The sequence below is a fragment of the Mandrillus leucophaeus genome, unplaced genomic scaffold (genome assembly GCF_000951045.1).
Source record: "Mandrillus leucophaeus isolate KB7577 unplaced genomic scaffold, Mleu.le_1.0 Scaffold33, whole genome shotgun sequence".
Taxonomy (NCBI): domain Eukaryota; kingdom Metazoa; phylum Chordata; class Mammalia; order Primates; family Cercopithecidae; genus Mandrillus; species Mandrillus leucophaeus.
In genome coordinates, this window is record NW_012103476.1 from 7,419,131 (window position 1) to 7,438,587 (window position 19,457).

General features: G+C 39.3%; 1 protein-coding gene across 3 annotated transcripts in view; it reads left to right on the forward strand.

Annotated features, from left to right (window-relative positions):
- Positions 1 to 16,113, forward strand: part of JAM2 (junctional adhesion molecule 2) — an 85,108-nt gene extending 68,995 nt beyond the window's left edge. For 2 of the 3 annotated variants that reach the window (XM_011988414.1, XM_011988415.1), the window contains 5 exons: positions 739 to 838; positions 4,531 to 4,638; positions 7,985 to 8,000; positions 10,900 to 10,942; positions 13,212 to 16,113. In XM_011988414.1, the coding sequence (XP_011843804.1) occupies positions 739 to 838; positions 4,531 to 4,638; positions 7,985 to 8,000; positions 10,900 to 10,942; positions 13,212 to 13,244 (300 nt within the window). In that variant the 3' untranslated portion in view covers positions 13,245 to 16,113. Of the gene's footprint in view, positions 1 to 738; positions 839 to 4,530; positions 4,639 to 7,984; positions 8,001 to 10,899; positions 10,943 to 12,796; positions 13,146 to 13,211 lie in introns of those variants that run through there. The other variant, XM_011988413.1, reaches the window with a different exon arrangement.
- Positions 16,114 to 19,457: the final 3,344 nt, after the last annotated feature.

The window sequence follows — 19,457 nt, forward strand, 5'->3', positions numbered from 1 at the left end:
TCCCTCCCTCCCTCCCTCTCTTCTTTCTTTTCTCCTCTTCTTCCTTTTTGTCTGCCTTCATTCCTTCCAAATATTCTCCAAGGGGATAAAACTACTGATAAAAATAATGAAGTATATTATATCAGTCTTAGCTTTTGGTTGCTTTGACAGGGATGGGAAGGAGCAAGGGCTGGCTTTTCTTTTCAAATTTAAAAAAATTCTAGAATTGATAGAATTGACAATCCTATAAACCGATACCAATTAAGATTTTCCTAGGCCCTAAGCTACTTCCTGGTAGTAACTGACTCTTTAAAGGGAGTATTTATTGTTGGCTGCTGCAGTGAACTCGCTTGTGACTTAGGAAAGTGCATTAACCCTTTTACCAGGGAGGCCTGCCCTTCATTTATAAATGATGTTTCCTAGGAATTAGAAATACCTAGACTACTTAATACTACCATGTGTTATGAACTTTAAAAAATGCTCACTGCCTTCCTAACTGTACTACTTTCATGGTTAAAAAAAAAAAAGGAACTTCCCTGTGTGTGTTTTATCTTTGTTCTTCTCTGTCAAATTAAGCAAAAGTCTAGCTTAAACTCCTTGAAGTCATGGAGATTTTTAAGTTCATAGTAAAGATAAAAAGTCTCAATTTTTTAAAAAGGAAAGACAAACTTGAAGCTAAAACTTGAGGAACAGGGTTATTTAAAAAGTCTACTTATACACCTATGGCTTAAAAATACATATTTTTGCATCCACAAATAGCAATTTAATACTGTTTCCAAACTGGATACTGGAGAATATTCCTGTGAAGCCCGCAATTCTGTTGGATATCGCAGGTGTCCTGGGAAACGAATGCAAGTAGGTAAGCATGAAAATATTGGGAGGAACAAATGGTTTTCAATTAGACTGTGAATTCCAGCATTTGGGGGTAGAAGGAGCAAGGAGCAGGACATGTCTGAGTGACCTGAAGGATAAACAGGAGAGAATGATTAAAATTAACTTGATATGATGTGTTGCAAAGAAGCAAAGATGCTGTTTCTAAGCCATCTCCCAAATAAGCCAAAAATACTTAGTATTGTAGTTAACCACTGTTTTTAGCTTTTTAAATAATTGTTTTTAAAATACATTCTTCTGGGTAATCTTTCTCTCGATTAAAAGCTAAGTATCTTGTAGTCTAAATTGTTGAAGGTCTAGAAGTTTGAATTTCTGATATTTTTAAAATTCAGGAATGCATATCATTGATATTAGCCACCAAATTAATTCAGGTGTTGACATTTACAGTCAACATAGCAGTTATTTAAGTAATCAGAAAGTATCCCTTTCAATGCTGCTTTGAAATAATCATTTAAAAAATTCATCACAACATGTTTAAAAATTAAGGCATTGTTTTCTTAGTTTCATTTATTCACATATGTCCTCATGGGTTTTTCTTCTGTTGTTGTTGTTTTTGGTTTTTGTTTTTTTGAGACAGAGTCCTCGTCTGTTGCCCAGGCTGGAGTGCAGGGTCGTGATCTCGGCTCACTGCAACCTCTGCCTCCCAGGTTCAAGCAATTTTCCTGCCTCAGCCTCCCAAATAGCTGGGATTATAGGCGCACCCACCGCACCCAGCTAATTTTGGTATCTTTAGTAGAGACAGGGTTTCACTATGTTGGTCAGGCTGGTCTCAAACTCCTGACCACAGGTGATCCGCCCACCGTAGCCTCCCAAAGTGCTGGGATTACAAGTGTGAGCCACCGCGCCCGGCCTGTCCTCATGGTTTTTACCATTACCTTGTACTACCAGCACAATTTCTGTTTATTTTTCCTTCCATTTAAATGGTCCTGTTTAATTTAAACGTCTACCTTTGCCTTTTCTTAAGGAATCATATCTGGGAAGTCATGGTTTTGATGTATTAGTTACTTTTTCTTAGCAACAATAAATACGTAATGAATAAAATTTAAATGTTTGTTTCTCCATGAGGACCACTTTAATTTGGACATGATTCTCACATATCTACTCTTTCTAAATACAAGTTAGCTTGGAAGTTAAAATTAGTTTGTTTAATGCTCATCCATAGATCTGAGGTGTTTTGTGTCCTTGGTTGGGACTTACGTCTTTAGAAATACATACAAATTCATAAATTCTTTTTTTTGTTTTCTCTGTGAATTATAACTATTTTCACATGTAACCAAAATTAGAATATGTTAACTGTCCTAAAGAAATTTTTTCAAAGTGCAGGATTTGTTGGTTGTTTTTTGTACTGACTCACTGTAAAACTCCAGCAGACTCTACTCACACTGAGCCTTTCAGCAGTTTAGTTCCTTTTCTTTCAGTCAGAAAAATGGTACCTTCCTTTTATAGAGACTTTTTTTCCACAAAAAAATCACAAAATATTTTCATATTTAATGTTACATTTTCCTCTACAGTGAGGCATAATATGGCTGTATGACTTGCTCAACATCACAGAAAATGGTGAACAGGATGTAAGAAGTTAACTTACTCCTAATCTGTTACTCCTCTATCTCCCATTTCATTGAAGAAAAATAACATAAAATTCATACCACGACTTAGCACTTACAGGACAATTTTTTGTGTGAATCCTTCCTTCATAGATATTAAATTCATTGATAAACTACAAGACAGTTTTTTTTGGTCAGATATTAGCCCTTACTTTGAACGCTTCATAGATGTCAAATTTATTGACTACTACAAAGTAAATAGAAGGCACACTTTGGTTCTCAGGAATTTCACTTGTTGATTTGACTTTGCCTAAGATTATGATTACTGTAGATTTTTTCTCTATCTGCTCTTTTTAATCCAAGTAAATAAAAAGCCGCATCTTACTGACTTCTCAATACCCAAGCAAACTGAGTTTATACCAAGCAATAATTAATGTTTTCTACTCTGGTCAAATTACTTAACCTTTCAAAAGATTTATCAAGTTTTCTTTTTTTAAAAAAAAAATCAATGAATATTTTGGAGGGATTTAAGAAAATTAATAACACAATTGGCATTAGGAAAGAATTTCAAGACCTGAAGTTTTTATAATAAGCAGATTCACTTGAATAGTATCTCTAAAAAGATCATTTCCAAAATGTACATTGCTTTAAAATATTTAAATTATTTTTGAGAAAATGCTACCTAATATTTTCTCTAGGTTATTTAATCATATGCTAATTAAAACTTGTTTTTTAAAATGGGAACTCTTTGAAGAATTGCTCCTTTAATAAATACATGGCAAGTATCTAAATGGCAGAAGAGTGTGGCTCATAAAATCCTCATGGACAAGATGGAGAAATATGGTCCAAACAATGTTTTGGTGGATCCACACGCAGTTGAATCCCATGCTCAAAGAATGTTAATAAATTGTGTTGTATGATGGGAGGTGTCTACTAGACTGTTACATAGTTCTTTCCTAAACAAATGCATGTTCATCATGTTATTAATGACTTAAATGAGAGTATTTGTAATAAAATTCTCAGTTTGCAGAATTGTTAAGCTTGGAAGGTTAATGTTATTATTAATAATTTTTTATTAATTATATTATTAATAATAATACATTATAATTAATGTATTATTGGGCAACAGAATCAATCTGGGAAGAATCACAGTAGTTATTTCCAAACTTGGGTTCAAAACATCCAGTTGCATTACATTAGAGGATGGATGCCTTAACAGCCATAGGAAAAGCCTCAGAGAATTTAATTCATTTTTCATAAATGGATGACAATTTAGTTGCATATATGTATATGGCTGTATACACACATATATACACACACCCATATAATTCAAAAAGGAAGGTATTTCTTACTTAGTTTTACAGAATAACAATGACATGTGCTTTTTTTTGAGACAGTCTCTCTGTCACCTAGACTGGAGGGAAGTAGTGCAGTCATAGTTCACTATAATCTCAAACTCCTGGGCTCAAGTGATCTTCCAGCCTCAGCCTTCTGAGTATCTGGGGCTCCAGGAATGCACCACCATATCCGGCTAATTTTTTTTATTTTTTATTTTTTAGAGATGGATTCTTGCTTTGTTGCCTAGGCTGGTCTCAAATTCCTAGCCTCAAGCAGTCCTCCCACCTCAGCCTCCTGAGTAGCTGGGATTACAGGCGTAAGCCAACATGCCCGGCACCACATGCTGTCTTTGATGCCGAGGTTTTCATTATTTGTGAAATTCACACAGATGATGATGTAGAAGAATTTTAAGATGTGGGGTAGGGGGTGGCAGTAGAATACTTGAACTCATTGAACTTCAAAGATCGCTTCCGGCCTTTTAATCCTGTGAATTATTACACATCTCCAAATGAACGCAAAAGAATACCACACATTTTATTTTTTAATCTGAGAAGTTTTTAAAATTTAGTATTTTCCCAAAGCTTCAGTTCTGTTAATATGTTTAACCAATTTTGAACCATGTCTTAGAAGTGAGTTAGCTGAATAGGCTTCAAAATCGTTAAAGTATGCTTTATGATATAGCTGCAAAGGGGACCTTTTTTTGAACCTTTTCAATTTAATGACTGCATCAGTCCGTGTAATCCACATAAATTTATGCATAGTTTATTTTGCATTCCAGATGATCTCAACATAAGTGGCATCATAGCAGCCGTAGTAGTTGTGGCCTTAGTGATCTCCGTTTGTGGCCTTGGTGTGTGCTATGCTCAGAGGAAAGGCTACTTTTCAAGTAAGTGAATCTCACCCTTCTTTGGCAGATAACTTTCTATGGCTATGGAGTTTATTTATGAGACACTGTTTCTCCTTGGAAGTTGTTTTTGTTGTTGTTGTTGTTGTTGTTTTTCCAGACAGAGTCTTGCTCTGTCGCCTAGGCTGGAGTGCAGTGGTGGCAAAATCTCCACTCAATGCAACCTCCACCTCCCAGGTTCAGGTGATTCTCACGTCTCAACCTCCCAAATAGTTGGGATTACAAGCGTGCACCAACACACCCAGCTCATTTTTGTATTTTTAGTAGAGATGGAGTTTCGCTATGTTGGCCAGGCTGGTCTCGAACTCCTGGCCTCAAGTGATCTGCCCACCTTGGCCTTCCAAAGTGCTGGGATTACAGGTGTGAGCGGTCGCGCCTGGCCCTCTCCTAGGAAGTTCTAACAAACTCTGGAGAATATTGTTCATTTATTTTCTGCTATAGAAAATGTTCAGGATGACATGCAGGTGGCTTATGAAACACCTTGGCAAACCTAGGGAGAAAAGGCAAAACTGCCTAGTTGCAAATTCCAGGGAGTACCACAGAATATGCAAGGGGCATCCTTGGAGTGATGTAGTGCAGCAAGACAGAGATATTTAATGTGAACAGATATTTATAGTATCTTTGCATGTTTTTAAGATTTTTTTTTTTTTTTTTTTGAAAGAGTCTCGCTCTGTCGCCCAGGCTGGAGTGCGGTGGCGCAATATCGGCTCACTGCAAGTTCCATCTCCCGGGTTCACGCCATTCTCCTGCCTCAGCCTCCCGAGTAGCCGGGACTACAGGCGCCTGCCACCATGCCTGGCTAATTTTTGTATTTTTAGTAGAGACGGGGTTTCACCGTGTTAGCCAGGATGGTGTTGATCTCCTGACCTTGTGATCTGCCCGCCTCGGCCTCCCAAAGTGCTGGGATTACAGGTGTGAGCCACCATGCCCGGCCAATATCTTTTTATTTTAAGTTATGAATTGTATATCTCAAGACATAAGTTGATTTCAAATTTATAAAGAAATTTCATTGAAATAAATAAGTAAAATATTTCATCAGTGTAGAACAGTGAAGTGTTGAATGTTAAATTTAGGACAACTGTATTTAGAAGAGAATTGTTCAGCCGGGTGTGGTGGCTCACGCCTGTAATCCTACCACTTTAGGAGGCTGAGGCGGGTGGATCACTTGAGGTCAGGAGTTCGAGACCAGCCTGGCCAACATGGTGAAACCCTGTCTCTACTAAAAATACAAAAATTAGCCAGGAATGGTGGCATGCACCTGTAGTCCCAGCTACTCGGGAGGCTGAGGCAGAGGAATCACTTGAACCTGGGAGGTGGAGGTTGTAGTGAGCCAAATTGTGCCACTCCACTCTAGCCTGGGTGAAAAAGCAAGACTCTGCTGCAAAAGAAAAAAAAAAAAAGAGAGAATTGTTCAGTCAAAACTAGAAACCTATTGTATTTATGAGAACTACTTCTGTACACAGTGTTGAATTCTTCAAATTTAGACCTTTTGTAACTTCACACCTCCATTTGATGATGCAATAGGTTTGATGTAAATGGGTGAGATTTAAAAATGTTTTATTCTCTTAATGCATTTCTTCACTCTCTAATATTACTGGAGAGCTCAGAATCTGCAGCACTCTATCAGGTCCACTGGTAATAGTGTATAAAATAAAATTTTTAATTGAATTATAAATTTATAGCATATACAAGTTCTAGACCCATTGTTTTACAGCAAACATTAATTTTGGAATTTCAATTTTTAAAACAATTTTTTTTTTTTTTTTTTTTTTGAGACAGGGTCTCACTCTGTCACCCATGCTGAGTGCAGTGGTGTGATCATGGCTCACTGCAGCCTTGACTTTCCAGGCTCAAGAGGTCCTCCCACCTCAGCCTTCTCAAGTAGCTGGGACTACAGGCACATACCACCACGCCTGGCTAATTTTCTTTTATTTTTTGTGGAGACAGGTTCTCGCTCTGTTGCTCAGGCTGGTATCGAACTCCTGGGATCAAGCAATCCTCCCACCCCAGCCTCCCAAAATGCTAGGATTACAGGTGTGAGCCACCACTCCTGGCCTTAAAAAAAAAAATTTTGTGCCAAAATAAAACTTAAATATAAAATGTGTTCCTAATAATACCTACAATTAGGTATTATGTCTCATAAAATGTTTCTGTGGACATGGATTCCAAGAGATGCCCTATAATTAAGAATAACTGGGCTGGGTGTAGTGGCTCACACTTGCATTCCCAACACTTCAGGAGGCCGAGGTGGGAGGATCACTTGAGTCCAGGACTTCAAGACCAGCCTGGGCAACATAGGGAGACCCTTTCTTTACAAAAAATAAAAAATAAGCCAGGCATAGTTGCACACGCCTTTAGTCCCAGCTACTCAGGAGGCTAAAGTAGGAGGATCGCTTAGCCCAGAAGGTCGAGGCTGCAGTGAGTTATAATCTCACCACTGCACTCCAAGCCGGATAACAGAGCAGGACACTGACCAAACAAACAAACAAAAAGAGCTGCTCTGTCAATTACTACTTGTTCAGTGCTTCAATGCAGTCCACTGCAATATAACTTTATGAATTGAATCCAGCTGTGTCCCCCTGCTGGTCATCAGCGAAAGTACAGACAAGTAAGATAACTCTCAAAACTTGTCATGTTCATACCCTAAAAGAATAGCGGTCTGAGTTTTTTAACGAGGAGTTAGTAAACAAATTTTCCTAAAGTACTGAATTAATTAAAAGTTGACTTGAATATTAGGGGTTCGTTACCTACGAATGTTACTCTCATTTTCATCTAGCAGAAAAATCTATCCAAGAGAACCATATTCTTGAACTTAGGTTTAGGACACAGGTTGGCAGACTAATACCTGTGGACCAAATCTGTGGACCAAATCTGCCCTCCCCGCCTATTTTTCTATGGCCTGTGTACAAAAATGGCTTTACAGATGAACATTTACAATCTATTTGATGATAGGGACTACTGACTTTGAACCCCAATTAAAGAGAAATGTTATCTTCCCCAAAAGAATTCCATTTCTCTAACTAGTAGGTCTGCTTTTCAAGACTTTTATTATTATTATTATATTTTTTATTTTACCCTTAAAAATGTTTGGAAATTTGTTTGCTCTCTTGTTTTAAGTACCTACATAGTATCCTCTTGGCCCCAAAGCCTAAAATGGATGCTGTATGGCTCTTTATCAAAAGAGGTTGCCAACTCTTAATTTAGAAGGTATAAATGTCAACAAGATTAAAATTAATAAAAATAAATTAAACCCAAACTTATTTTTATATGAATCTGTATCATACCATAATAACCCTTGCATTAATGATATATATTTTTTCTTTTGTAGAAGAAACCTCCTTCCAGTAAGTATACTTTCCTACAATGCATGTTTCCTCTATGTCAACTACTTTTCTATTAATCATCTGTTTAAAGTCAAAAGAGGGAAGTTGGGTTATTTGTGTAGGTTTACTCTCCCAAGAAGTTACACAAGTTTATCAACAAATACATCTGTATTAGGCTGTTCAGCAAGCTTTGATAACTCGCTGATCTGTTGGATGTGGGCTGTGAGAGAAACAGAGAAATACCTGAGACGGGGTAGTTTATTTTAAAAAGAGGTTTAATTGGCTCATGGTTCTGAAAGTTGTGCAAGCCTGGCACCAACACTGCTTGGCTTTTGGGGAGGCCTCAGGAAGTTTTTACTCACGGCTGGAGGTGAAGCAGGAGCAGGCACGTCACATGGCAAAAGCGGGAGCAAGGTTGGGGAGGTGCCATATACTTTTAAACAACCAGATCTCAAGAAAACTCAGTCACTATTCTGAGGACAGCATCAACGGGGTGGTACTAAACCGTTCATGAGAAATCCGCCCCCCATGATCTCATCAGCTCCGACAAGCCCCACCTCCAACACTGGGTGTTACAATTCACCATAAGATTTGGGCGAGGCAAATATCCAGACTCTGTCAACATCACACTTCACACTTCATACCTACTTGTAAATGACAGTACAGAGAGAATGATGATTACCCAGACAAGAAAAACGGTCACTAATTTGATTTCATAAGCATATCTATAAACTAATTTAAAAAAACATATTCACTGTATTTTGCTAAATTGAAATTTTTCGCATAAAATTTTAGTTAACAGTCATTTTTTACATTAATTGAATACCAATTTTGCGCCTAACACTGTTCTAAGGACTGGGGATATAGCAGTGAACGAAACAGGCCAAAAACCCCACAAAACTCTGCCTTATGGAGCTTACATTCTAGTAGAGAAAGGCAGAAAATAAACAGATAATAGTATATAGTATATCAGATGGTGGTATCATGGAGAAAAATAAAACGAATAAGAGAATATAGAATACAAAGGGTAGGAGTGGAGATTGTAATTTCAAATAGGGTGGTCGGGAAGGATTTCACTAATAAGGGATTTTTGAGAAAGGCCAGAAGACGGTGAGGAAGCAAGTTGTGCAAATAAGAATGAGAAGAGCGTTCAGGCAGAGGGGAGAGAGCAAACTGAAAGATCCTGAGGCCAGGCAAGCCTAGAGTATCTGAGGGATGTCAGCGGGACCAGGGTGGCTGGAACAGAGTGAGAGAAACAGAGGAGATGAGTGTACACAAGTAGCGGTGGGGGCAGACTGTATGGAGTCCCTTTTAGGCAGTTGTGAGGAGTCTGGCTTTGGTCTGAGTAAGACAGAAAGTCACTGGAGGGCATTAAGCAGAGGAGTGGTGTCATCTTAATTTTTCAAAACTCACACTGGCTTCTCTGTTAAGAATAAACTGAGATGACAAAAGATGGAAGCAGGGAGATCAGTTAGCAAACTACCACACCAAGTGAGGCAAGAGAAAACGGCGGCTGGTGCGAAAGCAGTAGTGTTGGAGATGCTGAGAAGTGACAGTGGTTTGGATATAATGTTTTAATAACTTGCTGATCTATTGGATGTGGGCTGTGAAAGAAACAGAGAAATCGAAGATGGCTTCAAGGTTATGAGAAGGATGGAATTACCATTTACGGAAGTGTGGAAGATTTTAAGAGGAGACAGTTTGGGAGTGGTGATGGGGATAAGCGGAGAGGTTGGAGTGTTTGGAATTTTAATATTTGATATGCTTATCTGATTCCAAGTGGAGGTAATCAGTAAGTAACTGAATATTCAAAATCTAGAGTTTGGGGAAATAACTGGAAATGGAATGGTAGGAGTCATTGGTACATGAAATATGGATGAGCTCCCCAAAGCCCTGCAGTTTGTGCTTGTTTTATGACTGTCCTTCTTGTATGAATGGATGTGGCAGACCCAACTTTGGCTCCATAGGCGTAGAGAGAAGATGGATGACAAACTATCTGAGGTCATGGCAGTTGCGAGTGGAGAAGAGACACTGAAGCCACGGCTTCAGACAGTTTGTCATCTCCTAATTCCTTTGAAGAATCAGCTGCCGTTGACTTCCTGTTCCCAGATTTCTGGCTCAATCCTGGTCTCTCAGTCTCGTAAGATCCTAATACAAGTCTAGGTTGAAGTTCAAATTATCGAGAACTAGCAGTAAGAAAGCCAGTGAGTTCAGAAGGGCACAGTAGCCTGAAAGTGTTGCTACTTCCCACCCCTCACCTCCAGGTGATTGTGAGGACTTCCGCTTTTATTGAGTGCCACAGAGAGTAATTGGAAGGTTTTGAGCAGAGCGGAGACATCGTCTTACGTTAAGTGGGAAGGGTGACATGGCTGCAGTGAGGGAGGTTATTCTTCCATCAGTATCTCTAGCAAATCAAGTAGTCATCTGGTGGTGAGTAACTTCATTCCTAGACATACGCCCTCGCATTCATTAAATCTGTGGCCTTCAAAATATGATGAATGACAAAATGGATGACTGGAACCCTAGTCACCATGTAAAACTTTTTCCATGGAAAAATAAAATAAATTTTGAGATTATAATAGTCAAGCTTTCAAAATGTTAAATGTTAATATATTAAATTAAAAGTTAGTCAGTCTCTGGTTTGTGCATTCCACAAAAACCTTTCTTTAGTATACCAGCCATAAGCTACATTTACGTGCACAAGGCTTCACACTGATGTTTTGTTGCGTGAGTTTCTCTGTGAATATTGTCTGTAAACATAAGGAATTCAGCAAGAATTCTTGTCTTGTTTTCTACCTAAGATATATGTTCATGTTCTTGCTGAGAAAATGTATGGAAGTAAAATTAACTAAAAGAGCATATGTGTTCCAGATTGGAAGTTATAATGCAGTAAATATTGTCTTTTATATTCCACAAACAGGAAGAGTAATTCTTCATCTAAAGCCACGACAATGAGTGAAAATGTGAGTAGTTTTAAAGCATATTTATAGAATGAATGTGTTTAGGGAATAGGGCAGGGAAATGAATTATATGGACTTTGTGAATTTTCACTTTTAATACACTTTGCACCAGTGTCTATCACTGGTGTTTAAAAGGAGCTAAGTAGATGTTAGCTTCTGTACCCTGTCTAGGATGGCATGATAAAGATACCTGGCATTTCCAATTGCAGAAGTGATCTTTAATCATATCACGATTTGTTTCATGGTATTTTCTATAATTAGTCTGTCTTCTTAGTCTCACTAGGTCTGGCATTATCGGCTCTCTTTGACAGATGAGTAAATTAAAACACAGGTTCTTACAGGATAACAGTGGTGGAGCTAGGACTCAGGCCCTTTTCTTCCCTGTAGCTTGACCAAGCAGAGTGGTTCCAGCAGATCTGTGGTTCTAGGACTCACCTTTGGTTATGTGAAGTACTTGGAACATTTTAGGGCTAGGCAATGTCTTAGTCATTGACTAAGGACTGCTATAACAGAAATACCATACACTGGGTAATTTACAAACAACAAATTTATTTTCAGTTTTGGAGGCTGGGAAGTCCACAGTCAAGGCGCCAGTAGATTCAATGTCTAGTGAGAGCCTGTTCCTCATAGATGGAGCCTTCCTGCTGTGTCCTCACACAGTAGCAGGGGCAAAACAAGCACCCTCCGGCCTCTTTGATAAGGGCACAGTTCCATTCATGAAGGTCCTGCCCTCATCACCTGATGACCTCCTAAAGGCCCCACCTGTTAATATTATTGCATTAGGGATTAGGTTTCAACATATGAATTTTGGGTGACACAAACATTCAGACCAGAGCACAGAATATCCTGTTATAATTGAAAGGAACATTTCAGAAATGTTTGAAAAGATGCAATAATTACCTAACTCAGAGGGTTTAAGGAACATAGACATTTGGACCCTTTGTAAATACTACATTGATGCAGCAAATACCATTATTACTCAGATTTTGTAGCTCTTTGGATGGATATTCAGTCTTCTGGATGATTTTCTCAGGAATATAGTGGGTTGGGGCGGGGGGAGTTCCTATGCTTTTAGAGGCCTAAGTCGTTTCTTGAGAAACAAAGCATGGGTTCTCAGAAACGCTTTACTCATCTATGGCAGGAATTCTCTCAGATTTCCTCTCAGTAGAGTCTGGAGGGTGGGGCAGGGCGGGGGTCGGGGGAGGGGGGAGCCTGGACATCAGTATTTTAAATGCATAAGTGATTTTAATGGATAGTAGTGTTTAATATTCATCCACTTTTCTGTACAAATTTGATTTTTAAAAATTGTTCCAGAAACTATTACAGAATTCACCTTATTTTGTGGTTTACTACACTGAAAACATACTGATGTTTAATTAGGGGACAAGAAACTTTGTTCCTACCATTTTTGTTCCTACAATTTACAGAAAGTACTCTCGGAGTGTAGAATCGAATACTCCCATCCCTCCAAAAATATGAAGCACATTGAATGAACAAACGCCATTTATTTTTTCTTTGCCTTCCTCTCAGTCGCCCTCATCAGCTAAGAGCTAGAGTCCCCTTCAGTTCTCTTGTGCCCTACACCGCAGGGTTTCTCAACCTCAACACTACTGATACTTTGGTCCACATCATTCTTTGTGTAAGGTGCTGTCCTGTACATCGCAGGATGCGTAGCAACAGGCCTGTCCTCCAACACTAGATGCCGGGAGCATCCTCCTAACAGGATTTATCTGCCTCTGCCTTCCAGTCCTACCTCTTTACTCTCTGGGCAAAGCTTCAGAGTACCTTGTCTGCTAGGAGTTAGTTAATTAATTCCCCATAAAACGGGTTTAATTAAATATATACTGGTTTGGCTAGGTGCACTGGCTGACGCCTGTAATCCCAGCACTTTGGAAGGCCGAGGCAGGTGGATCACGAGGTCAGGAGTTCTAGACCGGTCTGGCCAATATGGTGAAACCCCATCTCTACTAAAATACAAAAATTAGCTGTGCATGGTGGCGTGTGCCTGTAGTTCCAGCAGATTGGGAGGCTGAGGCAGGAGAATCACTTGAACCCGGGAGGCGGAGGTTGCAGTGAGCTGAGATCGTGCCACTGCACTCCAGCCTGAGCAACAGAGCAAGACTCTGTCTCAAAAAATAAATAAGATAAATAAATAAATACTGGTTTTTACCTGTAAAATTCTTACAATAAATATAGCTTGATATTCATAAGATTTATGTTTCTTTAAATACGAGTTAATATATTTAAACTTGTTTTTTCTTTCTTTTCCTAGGATTTCAAGCACACAAAATCCTTTATAATTTAAAGATTCCACTTTTGAGATACACCAAAACCACCGTTGTTACACAAATTATTAAACTATTATAAAACTCTGCTTTGTCTGACATTTGCAAAGAGGTACATGAGGAAATGAAAGTGGTATTTCATTTTAATTTTTATGACTACTAACTCACCTGAACTTGTTATTTTAAACACATAGTTCTGTCCACACCTAAAATACAGTCTGGCTTCTTGTGTCTGGACTAAGTTAAAAGAATCAAAATACTTTGTAATATTCTGGGCTTTGGGAACTGTTAACCATATCCTAACTTCTAGAGAACGTTACTAAAATGTAACATACTGATTGTGAAGTTAATCCACAGATCATGAAAACATAAATCAGACTCTAAGCGAGAGTCTGATTTAGGGCGTCCAACAAATACTCTGACAGATGCAAAAGGAACCTCTGGTCTCATTTCTGCCAGACTCCTCTTTTCTCCCCTCATATCATCTTATTCCGATGCTCGTTCATCACTAACATATCCACAGAAAGGAGGAAGCGGGATGGGTCTTAGGCCTGAGGATTTGCACTTAGTGTTTACTTCCATTCCTGAGAACTAAAAGCAACATCAAAAGAAATACCTAATGGCTGGAGCCCACAGGTGTGCACCACAGGATTCGCCTGGTGTGTGTCACTGATTTCTTCATTAAATGTAATTTTGACGGTCAAACACAAACCAAAGTGGCTTATTTCACCCCTACTGCTGCTTGCCACTGCTTCCTTCTCGTAAGATTTCTTTGAAGAGGATCAGTGACCTTGGCATCAGAACTCACCACTGGAGGCTACACAAGTTTGCAGATACCTTTCCCTGCAGGAGTGGTGACTTCACATCCTTCTGTCTCTAAAAATTGTGCAGTGACATTCCGGGTCAAGTTCCTTGGTCAGGGGTTGCCAATTCTGCTTTTGGAAAAGGAGGGATGTGGAGGGAAGAAGTAATTGTCTACAAGGAAGATGAGATGAGAAAGCTCACTGACTCCCTGCATCTGGTACCCCTCTTGATACATAGTGGGCACATGAGAAATGGCTCAAATGAAAAGTGGGTCTAATGTGGGTTTCTCAACTGATGAACCACAAAAGCCTCCAGCTACTATTACAATGTGAAAATTCCAATGATCCATTTACCAGAGCAGTTAGACTATGTTAAAAATGCATATCATCTGTAACTTCTTTTAATTACCGAATTGATATTAAAAACAAAACATGGCTACGGCATGTCCTGTTCTGGGCAAATCTGGATGAAAAGGTCACTTGCTACCTTTGACAGCTATGAACATGGTTAATCTTCTTTTTTTTTTGAGACAGAGTCTCACTCTGTTGCCCAGGCAGGAGTGCAGTGGCACAATCTTGGCTCACTGCAACATCTGCCTCCCCTCCGCCTGCCAGGTTCAAGCAATTCTCCTGCCTCAGCCTCCCAAGTAGCTGAGATTACAGGCATGTACCACCACACCTGGCTAATTTTTGTAATTTTAGTAGAGATGGGTTTCACCATGTTTGCCAGGCTGGTCTCGAACTTCTGACCTCAAATGATCCACCCGCCTCAGCCTCCCGAAGTGCTGGGATTACAACCATGAGCCACCGCACCCGGCAGGTTAATCTTCTTTCAAAAGAATCTTATCTTTCTACCCAATTGGCAAAGCAAATCCTCAGGATTCACTGAACAAATGGATTAAGCACCCACTGAGTGCCTAGCATGTGCCTGGACACCAGGCCACTGGGAAGATGCTCCCCCTTTGACTTAGCTGTGACATTCTATGTCTCTCACCAGATCCCTTCCTGGAGGTCGGGCTTCTGTAACATGGCTCTGCCCCCAAAATCAAATTTTCACCACATGATCAGGGATCAGCAAATATTTTTTGTAAAGAGCCAGAAAGTAGATATTTTAAGTCATAAGGTCCTTGTTAACAACTACTTGACTCTGCCATTGTAGCACAAAGGCAGCCACAGCCAAAATAAGCAAGCGGTCATGTCTGTGTTCCAATAAGACTTTATTTACAAAAACAGCAGGCACAGACAAGATTTGGCCCACAGGCATAGATTCCCAACTCATGGTGGTGAAGGACAGAAAAAAACACCTGTTTACAAGCTTTTGTAAGAAATCAGGCTAAATATTACCTGTTTTGGTTGGAAGATTTCTTTGGTTTGAGGAATGCTTTCCTCTTGCCTTGGCATGCCAAGAGGATAGATGACTCTGAACGACGCCTCTTCAGACATACCTGTCATCACACGAGATCAACTTCTTCAGTTTAAATGACACAAATCCACGTTGTGGAGGGAAAATATGTAGTGCCTTAGCTTCACTAATAGTTGTAAAACTTCTTTTGAAGACATCAAAGGCTAGAGGATTCATTTTATGCAGTGTGAACATCTAACACTCTCTGTGTCAAATATATATTGTACATTACCTTAAACTATTGTAATAGCTAGGTAACAATCCTTGTATAAAGAATGTTTTCTCCCACACAAAGGGCACAGTATTGAGCACTAATTTCCTCATTATTAAAAGTACATATATGTATCTGTGGGTCACTGGTGTCCAGACTTGTATTTCCATTTGTGTTTACTTGAGGAATTTGAACACTAACAATTGGTAAAATCCCATTGTAATTCTTACAGCATTTTGACTTTACTTTCTTGCAGTGAATTGTGTTGTGTAAAGATTAGGGCTTTAAAATCTTTATTAGCAAGCTTTGTTTTGTTTTCATTATTGTTGATGTTGTAACCAGATTTAATTTATTTTTAGTTGGAGGTTTGACCTAGCTAAATCTGGACCAATTGTTTTTCAATACAACTTTGCAAAGAACTTCCTTCGTCCACAGGTGGCTTTGTTTGATTAAAGTCTACACTAATAAAAATAGCTGAACTTGTTAAACTTTTTAGCCCCATATAACAGTGCAGGGAAAGAGTCATCCACCTATTGTTATTCATGAAACCCAGGAAACTACACCCTTTTACCTTCTGTAGCTACAAGGCTAGCTGCTGGTTAGCTGTTTAAGATTAGAATCTCATCATCTCTGTTTGGATGGCTGCCAACTTCTCAAATGCTGAGAAAAATGCTCTGAAAATAAAAAGCAAAAACTATTTATTGAACACTTCATATATGTCAGAGGTGGAGATGGATGGGGGTGAGGATGTATAAAACCTCATTCATCTCAACGATACTATAAAGTGGGTAATGTCATCATTTTGCAGATGAGGAAGCAGTTACTGACTTGCCAAGTTCACAGAGCTGAGGAGTGAGGAATCAGGGTCTGTGGGGACACACATCAGTCTGATCCAGGATGTTTCACACACCATGTTTTTCTCTACCCCATGATTTCCTTTTAAATTCCTTGTTGTTATTGTTGAGATGGAGTTTTGCTCTGTCACCCAGGCTGGAGTGCAGTGCCGCAATCATGGCTTCCTACAGCTTTGACTTCCCAGGCTCAAGTGATTCCCCCAGCTCAGCCTCCCAAATAGGTGAAACCACAGGTGTGCGTCATGCCCAGGTAATTGTTTATTTATTATATTTTATTTTTGTAGAAGTGAGGTCTTGCCATGTTGCCAGGCTGGTCTCAAACTCCTGGACTCAAGCGCTCCTCCCTCTTCGGCCTCCAAAACTGCCAGCATTACTATAGGCTTGAGCCCGGTCCTTTTACTGATTGATTGATTGATTGAGACGGAGTCTCGCGCTGTCACCAGGCTGGAGTGCGGTGGCATGATCTCGGCTCATTGCAACCTCCAGGGTTCAAGCAATTCTCCTGCCTCAGTCTCCCGAGCAGCTGGGACTACAGGTGTGCACCACCACACTTAGCTAATTTTTGTGGTTTTAGTAGAGACGGGGTTTCACCATGTTGGCCAGGATGGTTTCGATCTCTTGACCTCGTGATCTGCCCACCTCGGCCTCCCAAAGTGCTGGGATTACAGGCGTAAGCCACCATGCCCAGCCAAGCCCAGTCCTTTTAAATTCTTGTGTTATTCTCTGTCACTTTCCCTTCATCCTCAGTTATCTCTGGCCCCTCCACGGCCTTCCAGTCTCACTGTCAGACAAAATGCCTTTTTGTCGTGCCTTCCCCCCAAACCAGTCTAAATACCACAGTGGACCATTTCATTCTCTTCCACTCTCCTGTCATTCTCCGAAGATGCCCAAATCTCTAATATTATTTTGAAAAATATTGAGGCTAACCAGGATGAATGCATTTAAATCCTATCACCACTACTGCCCCCTCCTATCTCTAAATCTCTCCATCTTTAGCCTCCCATTTACATTGACTACATCATTCATTGTCTTATTCGATTCTTCAGTCTTTCACCCTTTTATCTCAGGCTTTCACTACTATCTCAACTTTTGTCTCCTGGGAACTTCTACCCTCAAGTACCCTCTCACAACATCAATCTCTCCAGTTCCAAAGGCTCCTTTTCCCTCTAATCTCTTCTTCCCCCCACCCCGTCCATTAATTTGCTCCATTTCTCTCGAACCATGTCAACTCCCTTCTTCCTTCCCCTGGCTAAAACCCTTTCACTCTTCCTTTACCTGGTCTATCACAAAATCTAAACTCCTCACCCTGGAATTCAAGGTTTCCCACCCATCACAGACACATCCCGTCATATTGCCACAGCCTATGTATTCAGCTACATGTTCTACTAACTTCTTTGGTTGCCTTATGCACCCATTAAACTGAGCTATGGTCATTTTCTCTTAACCTGTTTTTCCCCCTCCTCTATACATTTACTTATAATACCCCATCCACCTGGAATGCTAATTCTCGTAAACACAAGACTTGTATATTCTATCTACTCATTAAGAGACAGGTCAAATTCCACCCCCTCTAGGACAGCCTTCTCTCATTTCCTCTGCTGGAAAAGGTTTCTTTCTTCTCTGAATTTCCGTAACCCTTGATTCACTTACTGGTTTCTATCCCATGATAGGAATGAACATGTTTGACACCCCTACCAATCTGGAAGCATTTTGAGAAAAGAACTATGTTTTACACAACCTTATAAGACCCAAATAATTTAACAGCATCTAATACGTGGTTGGCATTTAATAAGTGATAAATGAATTTTTAAAAATCAAAGGAACACTTGTCAAAGAGCAAATTTAGTATTTAAGTATAAAATTTCCCCATAAATTGTTAGAATATTAATAAATGATAGTCTGAAATATGTAATTATAATAGTTATCTAATATGTGAAGTTACAAAATTGTTCCATGAATGAAGGTTGGATGGAAACTATTTTTCTCATACCAGTCTTTTAGCAATTAGACATGAATTTCCACACAGTTCTTAAGAAGCTCTTCAAATATTTTTCCAACTTTAAACTTTTAAAATTTAATTTTCCATCTTTTGTTTTCTCTTTTTGGAACACTTTTAGCGTTAACAACTGGTTAAGAAATCCAAGGTAAACTAAAAGCTTTCATTTGTGATACTTTCAATATTTGTTTACTTTTCAATATATGCCAAGTTTTTACTTGACCAGGTTTGAAAAAATGTAATAAGACAAACTAGAGTGTAAAATGTCTTTTTACTTTCTACCAAGAAAATACTCTCAAAACAAGTGAAGAGTGTGTGTCAACAAAGGACCTGTTTAACTTCTTTGAGATTGAAAGTAGGCTGTTTCAAAGCTCCATCTCATGATCCCTTTATTTTCAACTTCAAGTGTGCTATTTATAAAGTTTCTTAAAGATGGTATAAAAATAGAGATTTACCAAGAGCTATAGTTGGAGTCCTAAAGTTGCTTATGCTTTTTTTTTTTTTTTTTTTTGAGATAGAGTCTCGCTCTGTCACCCAGGTTGGAGTGCAGTGGCGCAATCTTGGTTCACTGCAGCCTCCTGGGTTCACGCGATTCTCATGCCTCAGCCTCCTGAGTAGCCAGGATTACTCGCACTGGCCATCATGCCTGGCTAATTTTTGTATTTTTAGTAGAGACAGGGTTTCGCCATGTTGGCCAGGCTGGTCTTGAACTCCTGACCTCAGTTATCTGCCTACCTCAGTCTCCCAAAGTGTTGGGATTACAGGCGTGAGCCACTGCACCCAGCCAACTTTTTAATTTTTCATTCTCAAACTTTCTTTCCAAATATTTACTACAGAATTTAACTACTGATAAATTGAAGTTACTGTAGGTTAAGAAACATTTTATTTCTAAATTTTAGGATAACATATACCAAAGAGAATGAATAAGCATCTCTTTACAAAGATGCTATATTCATGTAACAGGATG